Raw genomic sequence first — 19,403 nt, forward strand, 5'->3', positions numbered from 1 at the left:
GTTGCCATTTCCTATTCCAGGGGATCTTCCCAAACCAGGGACTGAACACACATCTCTTAACTCCCCTGCAATGGTAGGTGAATTCTTTACCACTGGGCCATCCGGGAAGCCCAAAGTAGTCTTTAGTTCAGTTCAATTCAGTCGCTCAGTCGTGTCTGACTCTTTGCGACCCTATGGATTGCAGCACACCAGGCCTCCCTATCCATCACTGGAGTTTACTCAAACTCATGCCCATTGAGTCGGTGATGCCATCCAACCATCTCATCCTCTGTTGTCCCCTTCTCCTCCCGCCTTCAATCTTTCCCGGCATCAGGATCTTTTCAAATGAGTTAGCTCTTCACATCAGGTAGCCGAAGTATTGGAGTTTCAGCTTCAACATCAGTCCTTCCAATGAATATTCAGGACTGATTTCCTTTAGGATGGACTGGTTGGATCTCCTTGCAGCCCAAGGGACTCTCAAGAGTCTTCTCCAACACCGCAGTTCAAAAGCATCAATTCTTCGGTGCTCAGCTTTCTTTATAGTTCAACTCTCACATCCATCCAAAATAGCCTTTGATTGTGTTTAATTAAATTCATTTGAAGACCCAATAGTGAAAGTCGCCCAGCCGTGCCCAATTCTTTGAAACCCCATGGACTGTACGGTCCATGGAATTCTCCAGACCAGAATATTGGAGTGTGTAGCTGTTCCCTTCTCCAGGGAATCTTCCCAACCCAAGGATCAAACCCAGGTCTCCCACATTGCAGGCGGATTCTTTTACCAGCTGAGCCACCAGAGAAACCCAAATAAATTCTTAATATCTACTAGATACTTTGTTACCTGAATGGAAGTCATCTTTGGTAAAATAAGAAGTTTAAATTAATGTAACTGAAAATGTTTTGGTCTGCAATAATACTTTAACTACCCAAATGGAGGAAGACAGAGTGACCATATGTCCCAGGTTGCCTTGGTACAGTCCGTTTATGTCTGTTGTCTCAGTGTAATTAATATTTAGTGTCTCCTTCACTCATGTGCATGTTTCGTGGAATGATAACCGTCTAGTCAAGGCTATGGTTTTTCCAGTGGTCATGTGGTCATGTTGGACTGTGAAGAAAGCTGAGCGCCGAAGAATTGATGCTTTTGAACTGTGGTGTTGGAGAAGACTCTTGAGAGTCCCTTGACTGCAAGGAGATCCAACCAGTCCATTCTAAAGGAGATCAGTCCTAGGTGTTCTTCGGAAGGACTGATGCTAAAGCTGAAACTGTAATACTTTGGCCACCTCATGCAAAGAGTTGACTCATTGGAAAAGACTCTAATGCTGGGAGGGATTGGGGGCAGGAGGAGAAGGGGATGACCGAGGATGAGATGGCTGGATGGCAGCACCAACTCAATGGACACGAGTGTGGGTGAGCTCCGGGAGTTGGTGATGGACAGGGAGGCCTGGCGTGCTGTGATTCATGGGGTTGCAAAGAGTCGGACACGACTGAGCAACTGAACTGAACTGAAAGCGTCCAGTCATGCCAGCTAGCAATCTTCCTGAAATATGTTTGGTAGCAAATGAAATTATTCCTTTGCCACAATTCTGTAATATTTTTGTTTGTTTGTTTTGGGGGTGTTTTTTTTTTTTTTTTCATTTTTGCCCAAGCTAATTTATTTTTAATTGAAGCAGAATTGCTTCACTATATTGTGTTGGTCTCTGCCATTCATGACCATGAGTCAGCCATAGGTATACATGTGTCCCCCCCTGTTTAACCTCCCTCCCACCTCCTACCCCTTTCCAGCCTTCCAGGATGTTACAGAGTCCTGGTTTGAGTTCCTTGAGTCATACAGCAAGTTCCCATTGGTTACCTATTTTACACATGGAAGCATATACACTGTCATGTGTAGAATTCTGTAATATTTTAAGAGTCTATCAACAGCAACTTCTTTTCTTAGACAGACAGTAGTTTAGAAATCATCTTGTAGGAATCCTTTATTTTAAACCTGAGGAAACCATGACCCAGAGAGGTCCATGACTGTCCAGAGGTCTCAGTGTTGCTCAGTGGCACAGCTGGAACTGGATTTTATACTTCCCAGTTGGGTGATTTTTCTACTACAGGTTACCTCTGAGAAGTTTTACACTTTATCACCATGGCAGGTTGTTTGTTGCAGAAGGTAAGCTGGATTCTCAGAAATGTTACTGTAAGGCTCAGGTTGAGTTGTGCTTACAGGAGACAACTAGCAAATAGCAATACTTGTTCCTTTTTAAAAAATTTTTTAATTTTAATTGGAGGCTAATTACTTTACAATATTGTAGTGGTTTTGCCATACATTTACATGAATCAGCCATGGATGTACATGTGTTCCCATCCTGAACCCCCCTCCCACCTCCCGTCATCCCAGTGCACTTGTTTCTTTATCCAGTATTTACTGAGCATCTGCCATGGGTCAGGGCATGTGCTAATATTGCCATCTTTTGTTTTTATGGAGCTTTATGGCTATTCAGTCTCTCATACTCAGGCTTAGTTGCCATAGGATTCAGAGAATTAAAACTTACTCAGGTCAGGAACAGTTTTATAAGAATAGATGGATTAGAGCTGGGACTAACATATTAATACTTGTCAACAGATTATTGAATATTCCAAGTTGAATGGGAGATGAGGTCATATCACCTGACCCATACTGCCTTTGGAAAATCAATCTGAATAAAATATTTATTCTCAAGTTTCATTTAGAGAATATTTTAATTCAATTTGATTTAAAATTCATTATTTTAGAATATACAGTTGCAGCACCTGTTCTTGTTATTTGATGCTTTTTTAGAGAAAATATATTTGACTCTACATTTCATTATATTTTAGTTTCCAACTGTATGTGGGAAAAACAGAAGTCTTATTGAAATCTTTATTTTATACAAAATGCTGCATTACATTTTGTTCTTCCAAATCCACAGGTATATTATTTTAACTCTTAATGTCTTTGATCTCCCCTTAATGAATTTGGCAAATTGAACTTCCATCATTTACATAACAAATATTATCATTTCTTAGAGAAATTAATCAGAGCAGATGGTTTTCCAAAAGGACTTATTTGCAGGACAGGTTTCACAAAGCTTTGTGAATTATAATTACAAGATACACTGTTAGTCAGACTTAATGGAAACCATTCAAAAATAAGTTCATCTTCAAAAAGACTAACCCTTAGTTCAGTATCTTCAGTTACTATCAATTGCATTGCATGCTCCTGATAGTGCATTTTACTGGATTATACATTAACTGATTTAGGAACACATTGTTTCCAGCAGTAATTTGTGAGTTTGTATGTAGTTTAGCAGGAAACAGGATAAATCATAGTGTTTGCTATTACTCCCATATTATATATAATTGCACATTGTGGGAAAGGAAGTTGCAAAAATGTAAGTGGCCTTAGAAACCAAAATTATATGAAGCTGCTAAAGAAAATTTCTACCAACAAATATTGTTTGGACAAGTTGTACTGTTCCTTCAACTACATATTCTTATTGCTAAGCTAATAGAGCTGGTTTTACTTCTCTTGCTTTATTCTATACCTCATAAATCTCCTAAATTGCTTTGAGATATTTTTAGACTATGATATGCCATAAGTAGAATTTTCAAGCATACATCTTACTTAGTCAGCTTTGGGGCTTCTAAATGATATATTTTATAGTCTTTGCTTTCTTCTTTGTTCCTTGTCAGATAATAGAGTTCAGGGAATGTGATACATTTTATTGATAATACAAACTTTAAGGAACTCATAATTAAATATTTTCTTCCTGTTTTGAAACTCTGCCTGAGGAGTCAAAGAAAGGCCAAAATGTTGGTCATGATGTGCCTCTGAGTTCTAATGGGCTTGAAAAATAGTATCTGTCGAGAAAAGAATATAAAATAGCTCTTTGGTGAATACGTGGTTCTCTTATCTTTTACTTTGATTTCTCTTCTCAGATAAATAATTCAGAGTGTTTCAAAGCATTTCTTCTTTCTTTTAATGCTCTGTACTTGAGCAGCTCTGCTCACATTAACATTGATAGAAGCCCTTTTCTCAGGCCTTGTCCATCTCGTTGAGAATGTCTGTAGCCATTTAGAATCCATTTAACTTCAGGCTTGTTTACTTTGCTTTGTTATGATTTAGCACTAAAACCACTGGCTCTAGAGCAAGCATGCTTATGCAGTGAGCTCATTTTATTTCTTAATTCATACATGCAAGGCTGTCTGTGGTGCCCTTAGACTGTATATACTCTCATTTATATTAATTCATCAGTTCTCCAGTAACTCCTAAATCCTGATTTTGCATTTTCAGGCAAAACCTTTGGCATTCAATAATATTCACATTCACTAGAGTATTTTTAACTATCCGTATTCACTTACATCTTAATGGCTTTGAAATAGAAAAGTAAATAATTAGTACAGTCTAAACCATGAAGATTTTTTTTAGAATTATAAAGACTTATATAGAATTATTTTTTAAAACCTATCATTTATTGATCATGCATTATATAGAAAATGCTATGCAAATTATTTTGTAGATACTGTTTTTATCTAAACTTTTTAACAAACACCTGTGAGATGGAAATTACTATATATGTGTTATAGATGGGAGGAACACATAGATTAAGCACTGTAGTCAAGATTACATACACTTCACAATGAAACCAAAATATGAACACAGCTCTGCCTAATTGCAAAGTCCAAATACTATTAGGCTAAAATAATGTCCTGTTTTGTTTTGTTTTAAGTCAGTAAATCCTTATACTCATGGAAGCCAATGTGTAAAGCTAATGAATCACAGCAGTAAAGTGTTGTTGGGTGGCGGGGTACAGAGGGAAGCTGCCAGCAGCCCCCTCCCTATTTATGGCCATATCTGTAGGAGTTCCAATGGCTTCACCAAGCATAGTTTAATAATTGCTACACATGCCATATTGCTTTTCTCTGAGCACCTTTAAAGTACTGGGTCTTGGTATCATGGATAGAATTCCAGTGGTCAGCACTGATGAAAAAGTTTTTAAAGGGAACACCGAGTAACTAATTTAACAGCATAGAACTATGGTTAGAAATTCAGGCTTTCTTATCAGATTGCTTGGGTTCAGTTCCTGACTATGGCACACAAGTTGGATGTCCTTGGGCAAGGCATTTAATCAGTTTGTGTCTTGTTTCCTCACTTGTAGCAAGGAGTCATGGTATCACCAATGTCACATGCCTGTGGAGAGAATTCAGTGAATCCATATATGAAAAAGTGACTAGAACAAGGCTTGAAGCAATATGCTCAAAGAACATCAGCTGTATTATCATCCCTGGTTCTTCACCAGCTGTGCAGCCCCACACCACCAAAGTGAACAGTCTGAAAAGCTGTCCAGGGTTGGGTCCCAGGAATTTAGTATCACCTTCCCTGCTCTACCCAGTTAGGTCAGCCCCCATTTTGCCCTAACAGGACTCTGGATTCATGGTGAATTAGAGGGTAACTAATGCTAATATGTTTGCTTTTCATAAAATTATATTTTACTCTAGTGCATCCAGTCTCTATTGGAAAATTAAAAATGTTAATTGTTCTTAAAAATTTCCTTAAGGTTCATAATAAGTTTTACAACACAACACTTTCATCATGTCAGTACTCAGATGAATTAGCTGGAAATAGAGGATACCATGGCCAAATAGAGTGAGGGAAGAAGAGAGGGAGGGAGGGAGGGAAAGCGGAAAGAATGAACCCCAGTGCAATTAGTCTAATCTTATTTGGATTGCGGAGGCATACTGTCATCTGAGAGGGGAAATTGCTGTTCCTCTGAGAGATCACAGTGAGAAAGCATGGAAAGCTTTGCAGATCAGTACTGTTTTCTAGGCATCTGTTAATGTTTAGGCTTTATGAGCTTGTTCTAAATATGTTTTCTCAAAGGCAGTACCAGTTTCCTAGCGGAAATGCAACTGTTGTGCTCATTTCGGCTCAGTTAGGTTTGAAACTATTTACCTGCTTGTTCAAACAGATGTGACTGCACTCCAGGATACATAGGTGAACATTGCGACATCGACTTCGATGACTGCCAAGATAACAAGTGTAAGAACGGAGCCCACTGCACCGATGCAGTGAACGGTTATACATGCACCTGTCCTGAAGGCTACAGGTAAAAGTGCAAGTGAATGTTTGTATTTAAAGTATTATAGGACTCAGTTCTTATTGGCAATTAAGTAACATCTAATCAACGTGTTTTTTTTTCTTTTCATTCTGCAGTGGCTTGTTCTGTGAGTTTTCTCCACCCATGGTTCTCCCCCGTACCAGCCCCTGTGATAATTTTGACTGTCAGAATGGAGCTCAATGCATCATCAGGATCAATGAGCCAATATGCCAGTGTTTGCCTGGCTACCAGGGAGAAAAGTGTGAAAAACTGGTCAGTGTGAATTTTGTAAACAAAGAGTCTTATCTTCAGATCCCTTCTGCCAAGGTCCGGCCTCAAACAAACATCACTCTTCAGGTAAGGTTCCCCCACTACCAAGAGCTGATCTCATCCGAAATCAGCTCAGCTTCCAAGCATAAATGTGCGTGGCGATTTCTGAGTGATGTTGTTTCTTAAACGGACAGTTACATACTGCATAGCATAATGACAGATAATGCCACTTGTGTGAAAAGTTCCTGTTAGTCTAACATTTCTGTCTGTTAAACCTAAATGGACACCACGTATTTTTATTCACTACTTGATCACAAAAAATACACACACACACACATTCACACTGAGAAAGAGAGCAGCAAAATATCTTTGTTTTGTGCTTAGGTAATGGCTTAGCATGTGGCACTAGTGGGAAAGAACCCTCCTGCCAATACTGGGTATGTAAGAGATGCGGGTTCGATCCCTGGGTGGGGAAGATCCCCTGGAGGAGGGAATGACAACCCTTCCATTATTCTTGCCTGGACCATCCCATGGACAGAGAAGTCTGGCAGGCTACAGTCCACAGGGTCGTGAAGAGTCAGACACAACTGAAGTGACTCAGCGTGCACGCATGCACAGTGCCATCTGATTCATTTATTTCTGTGGCTCTGCAGTCCAGGTTATATACAGTGGGAGGGTGGGCCGAGTGGGGAGCTTTCCTTAGGAAATCTGCAGCTGACAAGAGTACAGATGAGACAGAAAACACCTTGACAGAATATTCAGCCAAGTGTCATTTAACTTCCACTTGAATTTACAAACTCAAATTTTAAGTCTTTCCACCAAGTCACCGTTTACCTTTGAGCAAGTCATTCAGACCCCGATAGACGAGGTTAGGCTAGATTAGGGGTCATAAATTTACATGGGGCAGATTGCGGCTGCATGTTTGTTTTATCTGTTCAGCAAGATATTTCAATATGTTTTGAATTCAAATGCGTGTAGCCAAATTCCCATGACCTCATTCCTTATTTGTTTTACCCTGGCACTCCAGCAAGGGGCCAAGGCTTCTTGGAAAATCACGAGGAATGGGACCCCGGAAGCCAGGCTGACGTTCTTTAAAAAGACTGCCTCCCTAATTTCAAGCATTTGCTACCCAAGTTGTTATGAGAAGTACTCAGTGGTGTTTGGGCTAAAGTCCTAACTTTTCCTGGTCCTTGAAAACCTGAAAAAATCAGAAAGCAGAATAAAAACAAAGATTTCCCCCAATCATGGCATAATTTAACATGCAACATGAAAATCCATTGTGCTCAATACAGTCGCATTTCACATATGCCATAAAAAAATTTTTTTTAAATCCATAACAGGAGCAAAAAGAGCAGGTAAGTGAAAATCTCCCACAAAGGAAGTTCTAAGCACATTCAGTAATGTTAAGAGTTTCTTTTTTTTTCCTTTTGGGACTGGCTTCCTTTTTAAATTAATTTATTTTTTAATTGAAGCATATTAAGTGTTTCTTATTATTGTTTTTAACAGAAAAGAAATGTGATCATTTTATTCCTGATTAGATTTTATCAGTGTTGGCTGAGACAATATAGCTTAATATATAAGAGGGGAAACTTAATTCACATTAGGCACTGTGAACTTGATATGGAAAATATTTTTCAATTTTAATTTTCTGAAGTATAAATTGTGTAATGTCCTTATTTTTGCATATTTCATTCGACATGAATCTTTAAGCTTTAACATTGCTAATATGCATGGAAAGAGAGTAAATACGTGTTTACGAATGTAGAAAAACGTTCTGAAGTTCTTTATGAATTTATTTATAACAAAGTAATCCAGGAACAGGTCATCTTTCAAGTAATCATTTCAGTGTGTAGTAGTATTTTCTCAGAGCCGTAAAGAAGAAATAAACTAAAAGTCTCTTCACTAGGACGTCTTGTTTCCTCTTAATGAAGTATGTATGAACAGCTATTCATCCTGCTAATTTCAAGGTTACTTCCCACCAGATTGCCACAGATGAAGACAGTGGAATCCTCCTGTATAAGGGTGATAAAGACCATATTGCTGTAGAGCTCTACCGAGGACGTGTTCGTGCTAGCTATGACACCGGCTCCCACCCGGCTTCTGCCATTTACAGGTGAGGATCTCTCAGTTACTGGTAAAGGTGAAAACAGTTGCTTAATGCAGAACTGCTTCTCTTCTATTGTTGTGTTATGGGAAGGGAAGGAATAATTTGACTACAGCAGACTTTGTAAGTATATTAGAGGCCTGGCAATATCAGATAGCATACTCAAGTTGGATAACTGAGGAAGGATTTATTAGATGACTATTTACAAAGGTTGGTTGGGACAGTGGAGTGATCTGAAATTAGTAACTTGGGATATTGCTCCTGCCCGTGGGCTTGAAGGAAAGAGGGGAGACAGCAGTTATGGAAGTCAGTGCTCAGAAAACGAATTGTGGAGAGGACTGCCTGACAGAAAGAAGCATCTCCACCTTCAATGGAGGAATGCTTTCAAGCCTCAGGGAAGGAATCAGGGTTTTAAATACTCGATTTCCCAACAGCCTCCTGCCCATGCTTCTTTCTGGCCAATCAGATGCCAGAAAACATCAGACCACCCACTGATCTCGGTAATGTAGCTCACACATGAGCCTCTCAGGGCTCGGCACCGGGAGAAGATGGATGGAGAGTAGTTCTAGAGAAAGAGATGCAGGGTGCCCAGCACAGGGAAAAATTTAAAGTTACTATTCATGCAGTCTGTATTTATTGAGCACTTGACGTGTGTAAGGCATAGTTCTAAGCTTTCAGCAACAAAGTTCCTGCCCTTAAGAAGCTTACACATGAGAAGCCAATGGACACCTCCAAGATGTGTATAATCGTATCATTCATTTTGGAAGTTTCTAATAACATACTGAATTGATGATATACTGAATGCGGTAATGATATACTGATATGTGAATGGAGGAAGATACACTGCTCAAAGTATGCTTTTTGCATAACCTTCAGAGCCCCTCCTTTGGGTCTCAACACCAATCATTTGGCAGACAAGTTACCTAGTTATCGAGTCTATTTCTTCACATGTTTAAATAACTGCCACCATCTAGAGCAGGATCACAAATTCATAGGCAGTCAGTTTTTCCAGGTGGATAACTTAAATGAACTGTAGGCTAATTGCAAACAAATGATATGTGCTCTCATTCTTTTATTCTTGAAAAGATTCTAACCTTTTAGAGAAGCATTTTTGGATTATAAATAGCTTTGGTGTTGGCACCATAATAGGAATGGTTGTAAGGAGAGTGAACTAAAAGCAAATCTTTGTCAAAACAGGACTAGACCTTTTCTACTTGGGTCTCCCTGAATGCTACCATGTGAAAATGTGGACCCAGGTTTTGCCAGAACTTCTGATTTTTCAAGAAAAAAATTGACACTTTAAATATAAAGTTTTCCTTCCTTAAATATGATTCACATTTTTTAAATGCCATTTGTGGCAAACAAAACACATTTGTAGACCAAACACACTGGGCACCAAGCTTGTGGGCACTGACTGAGACATAAAATGGAGATACTGACCTCTATGTTACTGACGTCATACTTATATATTTTCCATGTGTTTCACATGTTATTTAATCTTTCACAATGGTTCTGGGAATTAGATGCCAATTGTAGCCATGAATGGAATTCAATAAGTCCTTTTCATCGTAAGCTAACCCACTTGGGAATATTTAGAGCCTGGAAACAAACACATAATTATTGGTTTCCAAGTAGATTACAATAGTTACTTCATCTCTAAATGGTGATGAATTAGTGCCAATATTTTCAATGTTGATAGGTCTTAAATTTTATAGCCTCAATTTGTTTCAGCTCCTAAAAAGATTTCAGAGTATTGATTTTATGGTTCATTTTTGGTGTTTTGTTTGTTTGTCTTATTTTATGCAATGAAACAGCATAGAACTGTCAGAAACTATAGTAAAAGTTCTTGGAGTTGGCTTATTAAAGCTAGTGTTCACATAAAATACACTTAAAATGCTTCTAGGTGAGTTGTAAAAACCCAAGTGATTAAATCCAAATGAGGACTTACTCTAAAGAGCTTATTATGAGTTTATGTTCATTACTATTTTTGCCTAACAATAGAGTATGCCTTGTAACATCTATAAAAAAAGAATAGTATCATATCACACACTTTTTGTTATGAACCAGAAGTAGAGGTTTCTGCTTGAAGATCATCTAATAGAGGCATCTGTTATGAGGGCCAGGGAAAACATAGCATTTGTTTATTTCTTGCTCTAAAGTTTATATCAAAACAATCGACAAATGTTATTGCATTATTTTTAAGTAAAAGAAAAGAAGCAACAGTCACCAAGAATTTGAATAGAGAGACCATACATAGATTGATTTATTGATCTACTGATATAGGTAATGTACATGTATATATATATGACTATAGTAGTATTCCAAATAAGTAGGAAAAAAGTTCCTGTGACATAGACACTATTAAGAACATTAAATTCTTTCAACACCTTAGGAGAATCTAGTTTTTGAGAAGTAATAATCATAGTGTGAGAGCTGGACTATAAAGAAAGCTAAGCGCCAAAGAATTGATGCTTTTGGACTGTGGTGTTGGAGAAGACTCTTGCGAGTCCCTTCGACTGCAAGGAGATCCAACCAGTCCATCCTAAAGGAGATCAGTCCTGAATATTCATTGGAAGGACTGATGCTGAAGCTGAAACTCCAGTACTTTGGCCACCTGATGCAAAGAACTGACTCTTTTGAAAAGATCCTAATGCTGGGAAAGATTGAAGGTGGGAGGAGAAGGGGACGACAGAGGATGAGATGGTTGGATGCATCACCGACTCAGTGGACATGAATCTGAGTAAGCTCCAGGAGCTGGTAATGGGCAGGGAAGCCTGGGGTGCTGCAGTTCATGGGGTCACAAAGAATCGGACATGACTGAGTGACTGAACTGAACTGAACTAAATCATAGTGGCTAAGATGTGTTCAGATCTAGGCTTGTTCAATTGCTATATATAAACTGTAGCAAGGTATTTAATTTTTCTGTGCTTCAGAATTCATAATATTAATTTTTCTGTGCTTTAGAGTTCTCATCTGTAAGTAATAATATAGTGCTGCTGCTAAGTCGCTTCAGTCGTGTCCGACTCTGTGTGACCCCATAGACGGCAGCCCATGAGGCTCCCCCGTCCCTGGGATTCTCCAGACAAGGACACTGGAGTGGGTTGCCATTTCTTTCTCCAATGCATGAAAGTGAAAAGTGAAAGTGAAGTCACTCAGTCGTGTCCTACTCTTAGCAGCCCCATGGACTGCGGCCCACCAGGCTCTTCTGTCCATGGGATTTTCCAGGCAAGAGTGCTGGAGTGGGGTGCCATTGCCTTCTCCGAATAATATAGTACCTACCCCATAAAATCTCTTTGAGGATTTGATTCTACACTTAGCTCTGTCCTCACTTTTACCTTACTTTGTCTTCATTATCATCTCCTTCTAACAACAGAGGAAAATCTTTCTGGTGTCTATTTCTGGAGTGCAGCAAGAGTTAAAAGTGCATCCTCTATCCTCTATCCTAGAAGTATATCATGTTTTTAATTTCTGTGAAGGGGAATTTGGAAATAGCTTTCCCACTTCTGGAAATTTATCCCATAGGTATACCTAGAGACATAGAAATGATGTATGCACAAGGTAACTCACTGTGGCATTGGTTCTAAAAACAAAAGTTAAGAAACAAGCCCCAAGTTTCAATGGGCAGCCACACAATGGAATATACTGTAAAAGGAAAAAGGAGTAAGGGAGGGGAAGAAAGGAGAAAGTTCTCTATGTAAGATATTGAAAGATTTCCAAGGTCTGTTGCTCAGTTCAAAAGAAAAAAGTGTAGAGAGCAGTGTCAAAACAAAGTAAGGTAGAGAGGAGTGTCTTTGTATTTTTATTTTCATGTACTTTCATAAAGAAAAAACTAGGGATAGAGAGGAAAGAATGTGATGGAGTCACAACTGGTGTATAAATACAATTTTATATCATTCTGATTTTTGAACCATTTGAACATCATTACAACTCAAAACCAAAACTGAAGCAATGGAAAAGAACAGGTACTCTAAAGACAGTCTGCCTTGATTCAAGTCCCAGATTTGCTATTAACTGTGTGTCTTAGTCGAATTCTGGTCCTCACCTGATAAAAGGAGATAATAAATCACAGTTTCATCTTTGTAGGACTGTAGTAAAAATTTTATGATTCGATACATGTGGAGTATTTATAATGCATACCAAATAATAAGTGATGATAGCTGTTTGGATCATAAGTTCAGAATGTCCAGAACTAACTTCATTTCCTTTGCTTCACCCTGGTACATTCGTAATTTCATTGAGAGGCATCACCATCTTCTTGGTCATTGTAGGTATAATGAATTATTCTTAACCTTTTTCTTTCTTTCACCTTCAACTTGAGATTTGTCTGAAGCCCTATTTCTGCTCTTACTAATTTTCTAGCATTTATTTAAATGCCTCTGTCCTTGCTCAAGCCTTCTAAGAATATGCACTCTGATAAAAAGTACCACATCTCCATCATTACAGCAAAGCCCATCAATAATACTGTTGCCATCAGCTTTCACCTAAGGGGCTTAATAAATATTTTCTTTGGTTGAATGAAATTTTCAAATCTTGATGTGTTTCCACTTTATATAACTTTATTAAATATACATTATGCTAATGTTTTAAAAGGGAATGCTTTTACATATCCTTACCTTGGAGAATTTGAGTTCAGTTCATTGAATGATTTTATGTTACATGAAATATACCTTGGTAAGACTTTGTTTTCCAAATTATGCATTATTTAATGTGCCATTGGAGCATCACATATGGGAATAATTTTGTACACCAGGTGCATTGTTTGAATTACCTAGTTAATTTTCTACATTAATGGGAATGGATTTTTTTTATTTTAGTAAAATGAAATCTGTTTAATTAGGGGAAATTGGCATCCATTAATATTGTTTCTATTGTAGTGTATTTTGGGTTTAAAATTTTTGATCTTAGATGTCAATTATTTTCCCAAATGAATTGACATGAGAACCATTATTTCATGGAAATACATTTAGAGGTAGTACTTAACAAGTTGTAAGTGTGTTTAAGAAAACCGAGATGTAGTACTGGTTTCTTTTCCAGTAGAACTAAAGTGTTCACATTCCCTCATTATATTTCTTACATGATTTCCTGCAGACATGTATACTGTTAACAGGGCCTGCATACATGCACTGATGCAGAGCAATTGTTTTCACATAAGCTGCACCACAGTCACCTAAAAGGTATGTTAAAATACAGAGTATTGGGCTCCACCCTCTAGTTTGTGATTCAGATCCCAGATGAGCCTCAGTTTTCATTTCGTTTCCATCTGATCTTCCGGGCCAGGGACAACAATGTGAAAACCATTTGTGTGAAAGTAATTGTGTGAAAACCATTTGTGTGAAAGAAAAATCTGAGCTGTGCTCTGAGAGCTGATGGTGTGCATTGCTTCTCTTATCCAAGTTTCAAGACTTCATAGTTGATGTCAGCCTTGTTGGGAATATTTTCCACCAGAGTAATCACCAGATGCTACAAATCCGGACTCATTCTGTTTTTCAGAGAGCCAGTTATTAAATATTAGCCTGCACCCTGCTAAGAGAGCTAATCAGCAGCAACAAAGATGCCATAAGCAGCCCAACAAATGGATGGATGTAGAATATGGCGTGCATGCCTAATTGTTAGAATGCTTAGAGAATAGCATAAAGAGGGACTTGTTAATAGTGCTATGAATGAATGAATGACAGCCCAAACTTGAAGCCAGCATCAGCAGTAGTCCCTCAGACAGGGACAGAGTAACACTATTTTCTCAAGTAGGCTGATAATCACTTGCCCTTCAAAAGACCTTCTTTTCATCTAGATAGGCAGAAACTTAAAAAAAAATGTTAATCACAATTGTCTGCTTCCTTCTTTAGATTCAAATTAATGTCATTTTCCAAACCAGACAGCTTCTTTGAAAACATAGTCATTACTATTTAAAAATTAGGAAATCAGATGTACACATTACAAAAGCACAGGACCAGACCATGCCTTCATCACTTTCATTACTCAGGGAACCTGCACAACTTCAGAGGACTTGCCTCTGCAGACTGTTAGGCTTGCTTAGCTACACAGCCTCTGGCTTATGCAAGATACAGGCTTACATTAAGAAAAAAAGAATTAATATCATTGGAAAGACAGACAGTAGATAGACTTTATATAGTCTTCTTTCCAAGGTGAATAACTCAGCTTGACAGGCTGGATGGGAAGGCACCACTTTTTATCAGCTTTGTAACTTTGACAATTTGCACTTCCATTTCATGGGGAGACTTGGAAGTAACTAACGTAAAGTGCCTAGTCTAGGCAGAGTAGGATAATTGGTAATGCTGAGATTTATGGATACTCTTCATGTTCAGATACACTGATGCTGAAGAATAAGGACTCAGGTGCAAATACTATTGTTTTACATGTGACTCCTACCTTATGTTCAAATGTAGAAGTTTCTCTCTTTTTTTAGAGCCTTTTCATTTAAATTACATACATACAGTCTCCAACTTATGATGGTTCAAGTTAATGATTTTTCAGCTTTGTGATGGTGGAAAAGCAATATCCATTCAGTAGAAACCATACTTAGAGGTTTGAATTTTGATCTTTTCCCAGGCTAGCTATATGTGGTATGATACTCTCTTGAGATGCTGGATAGTGGAAGCAAGCTAGCCATGGGCTCCCAGTCAGCCACTAGTGTAAACAACCAGTATACTTACAACTATCCTATTCTGCTTTTCTACTTTCAATCCAATATTCAATAAATTATATGAGATAGTCAATGCTTTATTATCAAATAGATTTTGTGTTAGATGATTTTGGCCAACTGTAAGAAGCAAGAGAGTTCCAGAAAAACATGTACTTCTGCTTTATTGATTATGCCAAAGGCTTTGACTGTGTGGATCACAATAAACTGGAAAATTCTGAAAGAGATGGGAATACCAGACCACCTGACCTGCCTCTTGAGAAACCTATATGCAGGTCAGGAAGCAACAGTTAGAACTGGACATGGAACAATAAACTGGTTCCAAATAGGAAAAGGAGTACATCAAGGCTGCATATTGTCACCCTGCTTATTTAACTTATATGCAGAGTACATCATGAGAAACGCTGGGCTGGAAGAAGCACAAGCTGGAATCAAGATTGCCGGAAGAGATATCAATCACCTCAGATATGCAGATGACACCACCGTTATGGCAGAAAGTGAAGAGGAACTAAAGAGCCTCTTGATGAAAGTGAAAGAGGAGAGTGAATAGGTTGGCTTAAAGCTGAACATTCAGAAAACAAAGATCATGGCATCTGGTTCCATCACTTCACGGGAAATAGATGGGGAAACAGTGGAAACAGTGTCAGACTTTATTTTTGGGGGCTCCAAAATCACTGCAGATGGTGACTGCAGCCATGAAATTAAAAGACACTTACTTCTTGGAAGAAAAGTTATGACCAACCTAGGTAGTATATTGAAAAGCAGAGACATTACTTTGTCAACAGTGGTCCATCTAGTCAAGGCTATGGTTTTTCCAGTGGTCATGTATGGATGTGAGAGTTGGACTGTGAAGAAAGCTGAGCGCTGAAGAATTGATGCTTTTGAACTGTGGTGTTGAAGAAGACTCTTGAGAGTCCCTTGGACTGCAAAGAGATCCAACCAGTCCATCCTAAAGGAGATAAGTCCTGTGTGTTCTTTGGAAGGAATGATGCTAAAGCTGAAACTCCAGTACTTTGGCCACCTCATGCGAAGAGTTGACTCATTGGAAAAGACTCTGATGCTGGGAGGGATTGGGGCAGGAGGAGAAGGGGACAACAGAGGATGAAATAGCTGGATGGCATCACCTTTGGTGATGGACAGGGAGGCCTGGCATGCTGCAATTCATGGGGTCGCAAAGAGTCGACACGACTGAGCGACTGAACTGAACTGAACTGAAGCCAGTGTAAGTGTTCTGAGCATGCTTAAGGCAGGCTAAGCTTATGATGTTCAATTAATTAGGTGTATTAAGTATATTTTCAATTTAACCGTATTTTCACTTTATAGTGAGTATATTCCTCAGTTGTAAGTTGAGGAAGATCTGGAATTTGCTCCAAAATACATTTACTTGATAAATTATTTTGTAAAAACTTCTTCTGTAAGCTCTTATGCAAGTACATAAATACATTTAATCCCATTTGGCTTCTCATTTCTTTCCACTTAAACAATTGGGCAGGGAAATTGTTTTATTAGCATTCCTACTTCACAGATGAAGCATCTTTAGCCCAGAGATACCAAAATGAGATGGCCAGTTGAATTTGTCTAGTTTCTGATTCCTATTCCACTGCACAGAGTATGCCAACAAATACTTTAAAATTTTTAAGGCAAAAAGCAGGGGTTCACATAAGCAAAGGAAGTGAAATATTTATCTTCACTACTGAAATACCTTAAGATTAACCATGGAGAAAGAAATATTGTCCTTGTTAATGTGTCCTGCAGATATAAAGGCAATCAAAGACAATTTAAGACCCCTCTTCTTTTAAGCCCCAAGTTTTTAAACTCTGTAGCAAAGCACGAGACAATTGAGTAACAGCTTTCACACATCCATTTAGAAACACAAGAAAAAAAATCTCAGGTAATAGATGAGTGTAGTAAAACTGAATTACATAATACGGTAGTAAATGCAATTTATGTTCCCAGCGGAAAGGTTCTCTGTTAAGTGGTTCACTTGCGACTTTTGTGAGTCCGTGGAATGTATAGTTCCCTAGGGAGAAGTGAGAGTGTTTGTCAATACTTATCAGGATGCAGAAGGATGTTACACATTGCAAGTGGATAGGTATGAGATGACCATGATAGACTGTAAAATCAATGATGGCTCAGTTTTATTCTGCAACAACCAGTGTGTCAATCACTGCTTTTATTTTAAAAGGGTATATAGATAATAAAGAACTCCTGGACAAACCCCAGATCTCTGGCTTAAGGAAACAGCATGAAAACACTAATTTTGAATACTCCTAGCTTGGCCATATTCTTTTCAGGCTCCATCCACAGAATATCATCTTAAAACCAAAGAACCTAAAAACATTAATTTCACAGTACTTATCTGTTTAAAAGCTTGGCAAAGCCTCACTTGATTCCTGGGAAATATAGATGGAATTAAGTTCACTGGTAACTCTTACCAAGTTCTGGAATCATCAGATTAGACATTGAAAGCCTTTGGGAAGAGAAAAATGTAGTCATTCTGAATTTCACTTATAAATGGGAAAATAGGATCAAAAAACAAGTTTTACATCTATATATCTCATATGCATTTTCATAATCTTCAGCTCTCATTATAAGTTTATTACATATTTTTTTTTCAGTTCAGTGATTTTTAGTAAACACAAGTTTGCAACCAACATAGAAGATTATTTTCCATAGAATTTTATTCCTGGGCTAGTTGGGAGAGAAACCATCTATTAAAGCCTTGTTACTAACACAACATTGTAAATCAGCTATACTCCAACAAAAATTTTTCTTAAAAAGCTTATTACTGATGAGAACACGTGTCATTTGTATGGTACTAGTGCTTGGATCTGGAGAAGGCAATGGCACCCCACTCCAGTACTCTTGCCTGGAAAATCCCATGGACGGAGGAGCCTGGTAGGCTGCAGTCCATGGGGTCGCTAAGAAGCAGACATGACTGAGCGACTTCACTTTCACTTTTCACTTTCATGCATTGGAGAAGGAAATGGCAACCCACTCCAGTGTTCTTGCCTGGAGAATCCCAGGGACGAGGGAGCCTGGTGGGCTGCCGTCTATGGGGTCGCGCAGAGTCGGACACGACTGAAGCGACTTAGCAGCAGCAGCAGCAGTGCTTGGATCATAGAAAAAGCAAGAGAATTCCAGAAAAACTTCTGCTACATTGACTATGCTAAATCCTTTGTGTGGATCACAAGAAACTGTGGAAAATTCTTAGAGATGGGAATACCAGACCACCATACCTGCCTCCTGCAGGTTAAGAAGCAACAGTTAGAACCAGACATGGAACAAAGAACTGGTTCAAAATTGGGAAAGGAGTACATCAAGGCTGTATATTGTCACCCTGCTTATTTGACTTATATGCCAAGTACATCATGAGAAATGCTGGGATGGATAAAGCACAAGCTGGAGTCAAGATTTCCGGGAGAAATATCAATAACCTCAGATATGCAGACTTCTGCCACCCTTATGGCAGAAAGAGAAGAGGAACTAAAGAGCCTCTTGATGAAAGTGAAAGAAGAGAGTAAAAAAGCTGGCTTAAAACTCATTATTCAAAAAACAAAGACATCGGCATCTGGTCCCATCCCTTCATGGCAAATAGATGGGGAAACAATGGAAACAGTGACAGACTTTATTTCCTTGGGCTCCAAAATCACTGCAGATGGTGACTGCAGCCATGAAATAAAAAGACGCTTGCGCCTTGGAAGAAAAGCTATGACCAGCCTAGACAGTGTATTAAAAAACAGAGACATTACTTTGCCAACAAAGACCCATATACTCTGCTGACAAAGGTTCATATAGTCAAAGCTATGATTTTTCCAGTAGTCATGTATGGATGTGAGAGTTGGACCATAAAGAACGCTGAGGGCCGAAGAACTGTGATGGTTTCAAACTGTGGTGCTGAAGAAGACTCTTGAGAGTCCCTTGGACTGCAAGGAGATCCAACCAGTCCATCCTAAAGGAGATCAACACTGAATATTTGCTGGAAGTACTGATGCTGAAACTGAAGCTCCAATACTTTGGCCACCTGATGCAAAAAAACTGACTCATTTGAAAAGACCCCGATGCTGGGAAAGACTGAAGGCAGGAGGAGAAGGGGACAACAGAGGATGAGATGGTTGGATGGCATCACCAACTCAATGGACATGAGTTTGAGCAAGCTCCAGGAGATGGTGAAGGACAGGGAAGCCTGGCGTGCTGCAGTCCATGAAGTCGCAAAGAGTTGGACACAAATGAGTGACTGAACAACAGTAGTGCTAGCGTTGTGTGCTTGTGTTATATTTCTACCAATCTTTAG

At 38.7% G+C, this 19,403-nt stretch overlaps 1 protein-coding gene across 1 annotated transcript in view; it reads left to right on the forward strand.

Annotated features, from left to right (window-relative positions):
- Positions 1-19,403, forward strand: part of SLIT2 (slit guidance ligand 2) — a 400,034-nt gene that overhangs the window by 368,316 nt on the left and 12,315 nt on the right. The window contains exons 33-35 of the mRNA XM_052642277.1: positions 5,949-6,086; positions 6,194-6,434; positions 8,330-8,460. Of these exons, the coding sequence (XP_052498237.1) occupies positions 5,949-6,086; positions 6,194-6,434; positions 8,330-8,460 (510 nt within the window). The remainder of the gene's footprint in view (positions 1-5,948; positions 6,087-6,193; positions 6,435-8,329; positions 8,461-19,403) is intronic.

Source organism: Budorcas taxicolor, chromosome 6 (assembly GCF_023091745.1).
Source record: "Budorcas taxicolor isolate Tak-1 chromosome 6, Takin1.1, whole genome shotgun sequence".
In the NCBI taxonomy this organism is placed as follows: Eukaryota; Metazoa; Chordata; class Mammalia; order Artiodactyla; family Bovidae; genus Budorcas; species Budorcas taxicolor.